Source organism: Leopardus geoffroyi, chromosome D4 (genome assembly GCF_018350155.1).
Source record: "Leopardus geoffroyi isolate Oge1 chromosome D4, O.geoffroyi_Oge1_pat1.0, whole genome shotgun sequence".
NCBI classification, from domain to species: domain Eukaryota; kingdom Metazoa; phylum Chordata; class Mammalia; order Carnivora; family Felidae; genus Leopardus; species Leopardus geoffroyi.
The window spans coordinates 91,343,188-91,355,985 of NC_059342.1; the positions used below are offsets into that span (position 1 = coordinate 91,343,188).

Below are 12,798 nucleotides of genomic sequence, written 5' to 3' on the forward strand. Positions count from 1 at the left end.
TTCTGGCAGTGGGGAGGCCGACACCGTCTGTGAGTCTAGACTCAGCCTGACCCCGTGGGCGCCAAGGGGAGGAGAGACACTGCCTCGGAGGCTGACGGGCAGAATCTTTGCCCCCTCGGGCTTCACAGGCACTTGCCCCGACGCCGCGGACACACGATCGACCCAGGCCTGCGCGTGCCTGTCCGGAGCCCCGTCTCCCCACACTGAGGGCTGCGGCTGGCAGAGGCCAGGATGGCCGGGTGCCCGTGCCCACAGCTGCTGCTGCCTCCCCGCCATCCCGCCCGCCTGTCCGCCGGGTCCCGGCCACCGGAGCCCTTCAATGGCCACAGACAAGCCGCGTCGGCGATACGGGCCTGGCCTCAGTTTACCCTCGGGGCACCACGTGGCACAGACACCATCAGCGTCCCTCAGGGACAGATTAGGAAGTCCCGGCACCGTGACACACACCGTCGAGGAAGCGGGGAACTGGCCTCACCCCTGGGCACCCAGAGCCCGGAAGCCCCTTCCTCGGACCTGCGGGGGCCGGTTCGGGTCCTGTCGTTCAGCTGCCGCCCGCCACCCGTGCAGCTCGAGGGGCAGAGTCTCCCAGGTGCCAGGTTCCCGGGGGTGCACCGTGATGGTGAGAACGGCCTCCAGCCACCAAGACCCCCAGGCACAGAGGCAGAGGGAGCTGGTGGAGTCCTCGGGAGGCCCTGCTGGGGAAGGTCACCCCTCCAGGCTGTGACGGCGGGAAGGGTGGGCAGCTCTCTCCGTGTCCCAGCGAGGACAGGGGTGCACAGGGGCTCACAGGGGCACAGCCACCTGCCTCGAGGGCCTCGCCGTGAGATTCCCACCTGAGTACCGGCACCCGTGACCATCCCCAGGCCGGAACTGGAGGCCCCGGGCGCTCCCGAGGCCCCGCGGACAGCGAGGGGCGGGCCTGTCACTCACCTCTCCTTGAAGTCCAGGAAGACCTTGGCCAGAGTGCTGCCCCCTGCCATCATGGACACGTCAATGGCCCGCAGGAAGCTGTGATGCACTTTGATTAGGTCCTGGGGAGAGAAAGCCGTCGGTGCGTGAATGGGCACACCAGGCCGCCCTCTAGAACGGTTCCCATCTGCCGTGGTGAACTTAGAGAGGCCCGGGCGCTGGGCGTGCACCCCACGCAAACACTAGAAGGTGCTGTGGTGCCAGACGTGTGAAGGGACCTCTCAGCCGGCTCAGACACAGGGTGGGCCACCGGGGGCAAGCCCTGGTGCCAGAGTGACAGCGATGGCCCCCCGGGGGGCTGTTCCCACTCAGTATCCTTGTACCGTCTTGCTGTGTGCAGGGACAGAGGGGCTCTCTGCCCTGATCTTAGGTTCTGCGGGATGGAGTCCCTCCATGGGGACAGGTGTTCCTCCACGTTTCAGAGCAGCTGGGTGACCGGCAGGCAACACCTCAGGGCTCCCCACGGCCCCTGATCTAGGCTCCTGGCCCCCTGGGACTCGCCATGGCCCCTGATACAAGTTCCCAGCACCCCGGGGCTCCCCACGGCCCCCGATCCAGGCTCCTGGCCCCCTGGGGCTCCCCATGGCCCCTGATACAAGTTCCTAACACCCCGGGGTTCCCCATGGCCCCCGATCCAGGTTCCCGGCACCCCGAGGCTCTCCACAGCCCCCGATCCAGGCTCCTGGCCTCCCAGGGCTGCCAAGCCCCCGATTCAAGTTCCCAGCACCCTGGGGCTCCCCACGACCCCCGATCTAGGCTCCTGGCCCCCTGGGGCTCCCCATCATCCCCAGTCCAGGCTCCCATTCTGTCCATGGCCATTTGTGCTGGCCACCACCCAAGGCAGGACAGACTCTGAGTAGGGGGCACAGGGAGCTACAGCCTCCCGAGTCTGGAGTCTGGCTCAGCCTCAACCAGGAGACCAGCACCCACCTGTTGAGGTGATAAGGGGCTGAGGGAGCCAGGCAGGAGCTGCTGCACCAGCTGCTGGCATGCTGCACCCATTGGGCATTCCTGGACGAAACCCACCCACGTGTAGCTTCTGGGGCCTCATGCCAACCCTCCCCACCCTGCTGACAGAGAGGTTTCTGCTGAAACCCTGTCCTCCGGTCTCCGAACACCAAAGTTCCTGGAGGGCAGGGCGGCTACTCCCCTCCTACGCATCTGTCCTAAAAACACCCGTAGTTCCGACCAACCATGCAGCTGGCAGGGACGCAGCTCTCCAGGACCCATGGGGACAGTCGGGCTGGAGCCTGCCTGACATCCGAGCCGGTTGGAGACCTGGGCCTGCACACGGTGAGCCGCAGGCCCGGACCCTTACCTCCAGGTTGATGAAGATGGCCGTCATGTCCGCCGGGCTCAGCACCGGCCTCAGCGGGGCCATGTAGTTCTGGAACAGAGAAGCCCATCACCGTCAGCTCGCCTGGAGGGGGCCAGCCCCCTTTGAGGCCAGAGCCACCGACGGGAGGGGCTCAGACCACCTCGCCAAGGTCCAGGGTCCAGGGGATGGGGGTTCTCCGCGGGGTGGTTATGCGGGCCTGGTGCAGTGTTGCTGGAGAATGTGTGCATCCTAGGGGGGGCGTGCTCCATTGTGCAGGGTGGTGGCAGGACGGGAATGTGCAGGGGCGGGCGGGATTGGCCTAAGCACCCATGCCCACCACACGGGCAAAGCTCCGACGCGTCCAGCAGATTGGACTTGAACCCTGCTGCAACCCGGGGTGGGAGATGCTACCGCTGTTCGAGACATTTCCAGGAACGGAGGCCAGAGAGGTGAGGGCATCACCCGTGGGTACACCTCTGGACAGTGACAGGGCCACACTTCCCACCTGAGCCTAGGTACGGCCCTAAACCTGCCATCAAAAGAGATACTCCCTGACCCGGTAGCCCCGCTGGGGCAGGGAGTGGTTCTCCGGAGTCCTCCGGGCCTGGCCTCCGAGGAGATGCGCACAGGGGAGACCGTCAGGTGGTGCCCCAGAGGCCCTGTGGCGCAGGACCTGCCACCTTTCTCCCCATGGGGTCCTGGCCCCTTGGGCTCCTCCTCGGCCGCCGTGCAGAGCAGGAGAGAACCATCCAAGTGCACAAGCCTCTTCCCTGGGCCGAGGACGGGCTAGCACTCGGTTTTCTCGCGTGGGACGTGGGGGAGGCAACAATGACCTCGACGGCTAGGGGAAGATTAAAATGTGACTGTCCCCCCAAGTGCTCAGCACACCGCGTGCCCTGGCCAAGCACACTCCCTGCTTAACCCGCTACGTGCATCACGCCTGGGACCAGCAGCACCTGCCCTCGAAGGCTGGCCACGTCCCAGGGTGGAGACAGACGGCCGCAGCTTAGGACTTGGGCTGTGCGGAGGGACTGCAGAGGTCTGCAGGGCCCCGGAGGGAGTTGGCCTGGGAGCTGGGACTGGCGGGGGGAGTAGACTGCCCGGGGAGGGGCCAATGGAGAGTGGGGGCCAGGGCGTGCAGCAGGGATGGGGCTGGTGTGTTTGCAGCAAGGCCGGTGGCCAGTGGGGTGGGAGGGCAGGCACACAGGCCTGGCTGAGACTGGAGGCGGGGGCCTGGGGCCAAGGGGCATCGCAGGACTCCCGGCTGGAGGCCCCGCCGTCATGGCCACACTTGCCCTACGCTGCAAGCAAAGAGCCACAGAGGATCCTTAAACAATGTGGGATGTTCACCCAGTAAGCACCAGCAGCTGGCAACAAGGACCTTCAAGCGACAGGGAAATGTCATTGAGCCAGCGTGCACGGGAGGCCAGAGCAGGGCGGGGGGGAAGGAGGAGGCCCATCCGTGGTCCTCTGGGAGCTCAGGGGGCCAGCCGGGGAGAGAGGACTGACCAGCCATTCAAGGGAGCACAGGGCGCGCCATGGGGGCTCTGCAGGCTCCCATCAGGGGGCCTGACCATGCCCCGGGGGCAGGACACACACAGCCATCTATGGGGTGGCCTCGCTGTGATCCCAGCTCACAGAGTGGGATCTCACGGAGAATGTCTTGGGTGAGAAGGAATACAGAAAGCACTTAACCTAGCGCTGAGTCTGCATGAAAGAGTACACAGAAGGAGGTTAGCCCAGTGCAATCGGGAACAGAAGCTGTAACGATACCCAGTTTAGGCCAGAAAGAGCAGCAGAGACCAGTTCGGGGTGGTCCAGGGCCGAGCGGTGGGAGGTGGGATCAGAGACAAGGGTGACAGCCGACGAGGGCACTGGCCTGTGTGGGGAGCAGAGGCCGAGGGGTGCCTGACGGCAAAGCCGAGAGGGCCACGAAGCCTCTGCACCTGTCACTGCTGCCCTGTGTCCCTGCCTGGGGACAGCACCGCCCCAGGGGACCGGCGGTCCCAGGACGGCACCAAGGCCCACACCCACCTTCTCAATGTCCTCCAGGGTCCGGTAGTACTTGGCCTCGGTCTCCTGAATCTCCAGCAGGCAGCAGTTTCTCTTGTCGTCCTCGGACATGCCCATCTTCTAAAGGAAGGACACAAGACGTGAGCCGGGTTCCCGCCGGGCCCACCGCCTGCAGACCGCCGAGGCCTGGCCGCCGAGTGGGAAACGGAGGGGCCGGACAGGAGGCAGAAGGGGGCCCGAGCCCTTCCCCTCCTGTTTGCAGATGGGGAAACTGAGGCACAGGGAAGGGATGGGCATGTGCCTGGGGGCTGGCGACAGCTCGAGGAAGGCACGGGGCCTTGTAGAGTCTGGGCTCCCGCTGCCCTCTGTGAATCCTAGCAGACCAAGCACGCTCCAGCCCCCCCAGCATATACAGCAGGCGTGGCATGGCTTAAAGCACCCACTCTGTGCACAGGGAAAGGCTCTGACCAGCTCCGAGGACCCATGCCCACCAGCTGAGCGACCTGTGAGGGCCTCTGACAAAGATGCCAATGCCCTGCAGGCCTGGGCCTTCCCAGTGTCCCCTGGCCTCCACTCGGGGTCCTGAGGGAACAGCTCATTGCAGGGGTCACTGGGGACACGTTTCGGTGCAGAGCCTGCTCCCCAGCTCCTATGGGGGGGGATGTGGCCAGAGGCGGGATTGACCAGGAGACCGTGTGGCCACAGGGGGTAGAGCCCCCAGGTGGGGGAACTGTTCAGAGGCAGCCATGGATTTCCAGACACCCCCCCTTACGTTCTTTTAGGCTGAGCGGGCCAGATCTGTCCCTAAGTGAGGCTCTGGGGAAACAGTGCTGGGCCACGTGACATGCTATTTGGACTTATATCTGCCCTTACGCCATCGTCCTTCATCCAGATGGGGCACATCACCCAGGGGCTTCTTCCCGAGCCCACTGTCCCACCGGCCGGGGTGCTACACTGCTAATGTAGGGGCTTCAGGGGGATGTTGGGGCCCACGATCCCCTAAAACGGCAAAAGTGTAGTGCCTGATAGCATCTCCCTGGGGACAGGGAGGCTTTTCCCAAGAGGTCTGAGACCTTCCCCGAAAGGTGGAGGAAGACGGTGCTGGCAGAACTTACCCCGGGTCCCCCTCCACCTGCCACTTACCTGCATGTATCTGATCTGAACGCATGGAGGAAACAAACCACAGACAGAACCAGTTAGCAGTGCTCGTTATCCGGGCCCTGCTCGGGAGGTGGGGGCAAGCCAACAGCCCCAGGGACACATCACGACCGCCCGCCCGCTCCAGCAGGAGCCTGGCCGGGTGGCGAGGGACAGCACGGGGACCCAGCACGTCGCCAGGGTCTCCTTCACATGTGGGGAGCGACACCTGCCTTCCCTTGGCTTTATCTTCCTCTGGAAAGGTCTCCATCTACCTTCCACTCAGGCTGTTCGGACAGCTCCAGACATGACCGGGGAGGAAATAAAGCCAGCTGTTTTATCTCAGAGGACGGGCAGGAGGCCCGCCCTGCCAGATCGACAGGACAGCTCGAGGGCAGCAGCACGGAGCGCTGTTCGGACACTAAACAGAGTGGGGCAGGTGGGACGCCAGCTTGTCCCCTCACAGCCCCCCGCGGGTCCTGCAGACAGCCAGGGTCCGGCCAAGTGTGCTTCAGGACCAGGGACAGCAGCAGGCTCTGGGGACTGCCCACTCGGGGGCCTCTCAGGGGCGTCTCTGGCCCGAAGGCAGGGGATCCTCCAGACAAGTGCAAGGGCCATTGCCTTCACTGCTCCGCTTTACCCACAGGACGCTGGACTTCTAAGGGCTTGGGAGTGAGCTGGCCCCAGACCCAGAATGCTGGCTCGGCTTCTAGGCAAGGCAGAGGACGTCTGTCAGCGGGGCCACGGCTTGGCTTTCCAGCCCCGTGACTGACCTCCTGGGAAGGCTGAGGGGCAGAGCCGCCCCACTGCAAGGCTGTGGGGGGGGGGGGGGGAAGGGCAGAATTGGCCCTGGGCAGACCCGGGGTCACAGAGAGAGACCCCTGGTAAAGATGGGGACCCTTCAGACCCTCCAGGGACAGAATGAGAAACCCTTTCTGAAGAGCAGAGTTTGGGGGCTGTGAGGGCCGCAGCCACGCTTCTCTGAGGCCGGGGGAGGGCAGGCGCCCCCAGTGTGGGAAAGGCCTCTCTGAAAGGCCTTGGAGGGGAGCCGTCGCCCCCGCTTCGTGCCCCCCCACCACCAACTGGTCACTCCCACACTGGAGGAAAACGCTGAAATCTGCCTTTTGAGAAATTCCTCCCACTTCTTTAGGGAAAGCATCAAAAAGCCTCCACAGTCGGCAACTGGCACCTCGACCAGCCCCCGGGAGTGCGGGGACGCAGGGGGTTGCGGCTGTCCCCTCCAGGGCCCCCCCCCACCCCCATCCCAGCCCTGCGGGACCCCCACCCTCCACACAGCAGCTGCTGGCAATAAATCCGCCCTGCAGCACACTGGTGTCCGAGAAAGTGCTCGCCAGCGCCGGTCGGAAATAAATATCCTCCCACATAAAAGACGCACAGCTGGCTAATTGAGCCAGTGGCGGTCTCCTCGCTCTCCGCACAAAGGCGTAAAATGAGGCGCGCTGTGCACGTCTGTGAGCATCCAGTCACTATGCTCAGACTCCCCAGGCAGGAAGGACTTGGAATCCCGCACACCTCTGGGAGAACTCCGCGACAGCGCCTCCGGGGGTGTGGGGGGGGGGGGGGGCTCAGTGGCAGTGGGGTCACATCCCGGTCTCCTAGAACGTTCTGGAGGCAGGACTGGGCCCAAGGAAGGGGAGGAACCCCGCGGGGGCCGGGAAGGACTGGGGTGCAGTCTCTGGGGCTCCCGCAGCGCCCCCGCCCGACCCCCGGTGGCTGGGAGCGCTGAGAGAGGGGGCTGGGCTGCGGGCGACGGACGGCTTACCATGGGCTGTTGTACCTCCACCTTGATGATGTCCTCGTAGATGTCGTCGCCCTCATCCTCGCACGGGACACAGTCATAGATGTCTTCCCCCAGGTCATGCTCGCTGCGCGGGAGAGAAGCGGGTCAGGCGGGGGGAAGGCAGGTTCCGGGGGCGCGGTGCAGGGGGCCTCCCCGGGGTTTCTCGGAGTTTGAACCAGGCAGCACCGAGAGCATCCCCTCGTGCCGTGCCTGCCGTTCTTCTAGAAGGACCTACCGTGATCACACCCCAACTCCTCCACCCTTTGGCCAGTGCTGGGGACTCGTGCCGGAGGCCCGGGGTGAGTCACTGCCTGAAGGGGAATTCTCACGTGGCTCGTCACCCGGAGTGCCCTGCGCTGGGGCCTCTCCCCGGGTCAGCCCAGGTGTGGGGGTCAAGGAGCAGAGCTCGCACCTACCAGGGGGTGCGGAAGCACACGGAGTTTGGGGTGCAGCTTCCCGAACGAGTGCCAGGAAGCCACGACTCGCTTTATAATGCAACCGAGCCTCGTTTCAGCGCACGACCATGCTCTGATTCCCCTCTAACAAGCTGTCCTCCCCCACCTGCCCCACCTACCAGACTCAGGTCGTGGGACACCTCCTCCAGGAGGCCTCCGGGGATTCCCAGCCCCGTCTGTGACCCAGGACCCACCCCCACCCTCCTCTCATACGAAGTACATCCCTCCCGAGCTCCCGTTATCTTGTAAGTGCCTGAGGGTGAACCTATCTCTTCCCTGGACAAAACCCAACTGCTTAACCCCGTCGGGTCGCCCTTCCTAGTAGGCGGTAGGTGTTCACGCATCGGCAAACGAGCCAGTCCAACCACGTGCGGCGGGGTCACTCTGTCCCAGGCCCAGAGCCGACCGGCCCTTCCGTCTGCTGCCGTGGGGCCCGTCCTCGTCCTCGGGGCAGGTCCTGTTCACAGGCCAGCTCGCCCTGGAAGCCCACGCCATCCCTACCTGTGCCCAACACCGGAGACTCAGAGCCTGGGCTCAGAGCAGCACCTGGCAAAGTTGGCTTCCGGAAGGCACAGAGATCCAGTAAAGCACCTCTCCTCCCCCACGGCACCGGGCGGCCAGAATTCAAGGTGACAGAGACAACGGCGGGGGACAGAGACAGCAGAAATGACACCCGGCGGCTCGCCAGGTCTCAAACCCGGCTTGTGAATATTAGCTGTCATCGGACAGGCTGGGCGGGCCTGAGTTAGGGAGGCAGCGCCTGTATTCAGGAAAGGCCTCTGGAGCCAAAGACCCGGGTACCTCCCCCTGAGACTGAGCACGACCAGGCCCACACGTCTGGGCTTCCCTCTGGGGGGCCCTGGGGGGCCGTCAATCAGCTCCGGACTAGAGGAGGGTCCCGCGAGCAGCCCATACGCCAGGGAAGGAGCGGAAGCTGGCTGGGGACAGGTCACTTGGGGCTAGACCAGCTAACAGACTCCCTAACTACACCAACAGACACCTGCCCCCTGGCGAGCCCTGCGAGGCCCTTGAAAAACATTTATGCTTTTTAACCTCACAAACCCTGGGAGACAGAGAACACCATGGCCATTTCACAGATGACAGACACACCCTGAGGCCCCGCAGCAGGCTGGGAGGGGAGGGTTCGCCCAGACGTAGCCTCCTTGTACCCGCGCCATCCCCCCCGCCGCCCCGCCCCGCGGACCCCTGTGTGGGTCTGGATGGCTGCCCCGAGGCCTCACGCGGCAGCACGGTGCCCAGACGGTGACAGAGGCCCTGCTTGGAACCAGCAGGGAGCAAAGCCGGGATGGGTGCTTGCGACTCACGGGTGAGAACCCACCGACTCCGAGGCCCGTTGCCCTGGGTGGGCCCGGGGAAGGGCCCCTTTCGGAGACACAAATCACCTTCCGTGCCTCTCCAGACTCTGTCCCCAAAGGAAACAGCTCGGGCAGCTGTGCCCGCCAGGTTACCGGGTGTCCAGGCAAGTGCCTGCCCGGGTTCTCTTTGGCGGGTGCCCACCACCCCAGATGTTTGTCGCACAGCAGAGTGAGGCTGGTGACAAAGCCACTGTCGGGAATTCTGACGGCGTGGAACAGAGCAGAGACAGGGAAGCTCGCGGGCTGCTAAATTAGACAAGTTCAAAGGCAGCTGAGGCCATCCATGCCGTCTGGAGACAGATCTCGGCTCTGCTCTGATGGGCTGGGGGAAGGGGGTGGGGGGACCGTGACAGTTAAATACGCTAAGCGCTGATGCAATGATAACAAAGACTGAAAACAGGCCTGGAGAGGGGCCTTGAGGTCACCTGGTTCAGCCAGCTGTCAGCACAGGGGTCCCCCTCCTCGGCCCACGTTTGAGGGGGACATCCTAACGGACCCCTGGACTCTCTGTGCCACCCGCTCAGAAGGGAAGACCTCGGCACAGTCCCACCTCAGATCAGCCACAACCCGAGCTCCAGACTCAATTTCTTCGCTTTCGCCAACGAGCCCAAGGCTCTCTGTGGCAGAGACGAGTGAGCCAGGGTGCATGGCGCCGGGGACCTTGCCAAGACCTTCCGGATCTTCTGGAGGCCATTGTTGCGTTGTGCTGCCTCCCGGCCAGGTGGACCGGTCACCACACTTTCTTTCACCGAGTGACTGATGACATACCAAGCTCTGGAGTCGGCACTGAGGCGCATTCAGAGTTAAAAACGAGGGCGGATCTATGGATCTCGGAATGAAGCAGGCACCAGCCCCATTACGAGCCCTAAGATGAGCGGTAGTGTTCTAAGAGGAAAAAGGATGGTGAGGGCTGGGGAAGCTTCCTGCACAGGCTGAACCTGGAGATGCTTTGAGCAGCTGGGTCCCGGAAAACGTGTTTCTCCGCCCCTCTCTCCCCGGCACCTCCTGCAAGCCTGAGCTCACTCGTCCGCCCAGGCACACCCCACGTCCACAGAGCACTGCCGTGTTTCAGGCATGGCCGCAACGCCCCACAACGGTTTTCCACCGGGTTTTTGCTACGGCTTCCACAGATCAAGACGCACGCTCACCATACCCTGTGACAAATGGATACCGCCGTGTAACTCACACTGTCCCTTTATAGAATGTTCTCATCTGCCCCGAAAAGTTCCTCCTCTTCCTGATCAGTCCCCTTCCCTTTCCCCGTGACCACCCTTCAGACTACCCTTCCCCAAAGACTAGCCTTTCCTGTTCTCAAACTGGACATCCTTGGCATCCTGTGTTAGGATCACTTTTGTGTCTGGCTTCTTTGCCACCGTCGTCACATCTCTGCGGATTCATCCATGGTGTTGCTCACACAGAGGCTCATTCCTGTTCATTGCTGAGTACCAGCCACTGTATGAACAACCCACAACTTGTCCTCCACCCACCTTTCGATGAACGCTTGGGTTGCCTCCAATTTTTATCTTTTTTTTTTTTTTTTTTTTTAATTTTATTTTTGGGACAGAGAGAGACAGAGCATGAATGGGGGAGGGGCAGAGAGAGAGGGAGACACAGAATCGGAAACAGGCTCCAGGCTCTGAGCCATCAGCCCAGAGCCTGATGCGGGGCTCGAACTCCCGGACCGCGAGATCGTGACCTGGCTGAAGTCGGACGCTTAACCGACTGCGCCACCCAGGTGCCCCCAATTTTTAAAAAAAATTTTTTTTAATGTTTATTTTTGAGAGAGAGAGAGACAGATAGAGTGCAAGCCGGGGAGGGGCAGAGAGAGGGAGACACAGAACCTGAATCAGGCTCCAGGCTCTGAGCTGTCAGCACTGAGCCCGACGCGGGGCTTGAACTCATGAACTGTGAGATCATGACCTGAGCCGAAGTTGGACGCTTCACCGACTGAGCCACCCAGGTGCTCCAAAATCTTTGTTTTCTAAGCTGCAAAGCTTATATTTTCTTCTAAGAGCCATATAATTTCAGTGCTTACGCTTACAGACCTCTGATCCGGCTCAGATTTTCATGTATGGCATGGGGTAGAAATTGAGGTCCATTTCTCCTCAGGGATACCCGGGAGTTTTCAGGACAATCTGTTGAAAACTTTCTTCTTCCCGCTGGATTCCTTTGACCAAGACCAACTGACCACATGAGTGTGGGTCTACTTTGGAATTTTATAATCTATCCCATCAACCTATTCACCTGTGCTTATGGCGACAGCACTCCGTTTTGATTACTTTTTTTTTTTTTTTTTATAGAAAGTCTTGAAACCAGGTGGTTTAAGTTCCTAGCTTTGTTCTTTTATGCGATTGTTTAAGGCTATTCTAAGGTCCTCTGTATTTCTGTATAAACTCTATAATCACCTTGCCAAAAAAAAATTTAAAAACAAACAAAAACAAACACACACACACACACACAAAAAGCCCCCTGGGAAGACAAGCATCTTAACAACATACTCTTCCGATCCATGAACATGGTACACACGCTGCCATTTCTTAGGTTTTGTCACCTTCTTTTCCTGCCTCATTCTCTTTCTCTTCTCCTAGGACTCCAGTTACACCTCCGTTGGACCCTTCTTTTCTCTGTTACTTAGAGTGTATTACTTCCGCCGTACGATCTCCCAGTCGGTGACTCCCTCCTGCCTGCCTTCTGTTAAAGCACATCCACGGAACGTTCATTTCAGCGATCATGCTTTCCAGTTTTAACGTGTCCACTTGGCCCTTTTCGTAGGGTTGTCTCTTTCTCTGCTGAGGCTCCCCATCTGTTCATTCATTTGGCACAGATTTTCCTCGAAGTTCCTGACCCTGTCTACAAAATTGCTAATGGTAACATCAGAGTCATCTCAAGGTTGACTTTTTCTTCCTGAATATGACTCTTGTCTGTTTCTTCACAAGTCTGATGACTTTTTATTGGACATCAGACCTGACCGATGACCCGTTACAGAGGTTCCATTGTTCCTACCAATCAATACATGTTCTAGCAGAGAGTTAACTGGACTCACGCTTCAAACTCTGTCTTCCCAAGCAGTGAGCAGCCAGCCCAAATGGCTGCTGAATTCAGCTTCTGGCTGCTGCATTTTTCTTTCTTTCTTTCTTTCCTTCTTTTTTACTGGAAACCTCAGGGTCTTTCTCGTGTGATGAGATTTAATGGCCAGCTAAGGCTTCCGGCAGATTATTAGATTTGGCGGCTTGGGGCTCCTCTTCTCCTGGGTCCCTCCCTTCCAGCATTTTCCTCCTCTTTCCTCTGACATCTTAAGCCGGCATGACTGCAGCTTTCTGCTTGGACCAGGAAGCACCCTTGGGCAAAGGCTCCCATTCCCTCCCACAGTGTGCGTACCTTGAAGAACCTCCCCGGGTTCCTCCAGGGGAGAGTGATGGGACACAGTTACTTCCCTGTATTCAGAAGGGGCAAGACGCCACAGACTAGGGCCCTGGGAATACACCCAGGGCGGCTACCCCAACACACGTCGACTACCAGGTTCTTAGCCTGTTTCCTTTGTCAAAAGCAATAAAGAGAAGGACCGTTCATTCATGTGGGGGCCCTTTCCCATTCACCTCTTCTGATTCACACCCTTTCCCATTCACCTCTTCTGATTCACTCAGGGCCCTGCGGCTGAAAACAGGCCCCTGGAAACCCGAGATGAAGAGTTGTACACTTGTGTCTTAACTTGCGACAGAAAAATCTAAA

The 12,798-nt window shown here is 60.7% G+C and overlaps 1 protein-coding gene across 12 annotated transcripts in view; it reads right to left on the bottom strand.

Annotated features, from left to right (window-relative positions):
- Positions 1-12,798, bottom strand: part of VAV2 (vav guanine nucleotide exchange factor 2) — a 165,048-nt gene that overhangs the window by 35,065 nt on the left and 117,185 nt on the right. For 6 of the 12 annotated variants that reach the window (XR_006710367.1, XM_045469549.1, XM_045469542.1 and 3 more), the window contains 5 exons: positions 7,221-7,323; positions 5,444-5,458; positions 4,322-4,420; positions 2,288-2,356; positions 931-1,031 (listed from right to left, as the gene is read on the bottom strand). Coding sequence is in view for 11 of the 12 variants with exons in the window: in XM_045469549.1 (XP_045325505.1) it covers positions 931-1,031; positions 2,288-2,356; positions 4,322-4,420; positions 5,444-5,458; positions 7,221-7,323 (387 nt within the window). In the remaining variant the exon portion in view is untranslated. The remainder of the gene's footprint in view (positions 1-930; positions 1,032-2,287; positions 2,357-4,321; positions 4,421-5,443; positions 5,459-7,220; positions 7,324-12,798) is intronic. The other 6 variants (XM_045469550.1, XM_045469546.1, XM_045469543.1 and 3 more) reach the window with 3 other exon arrangements.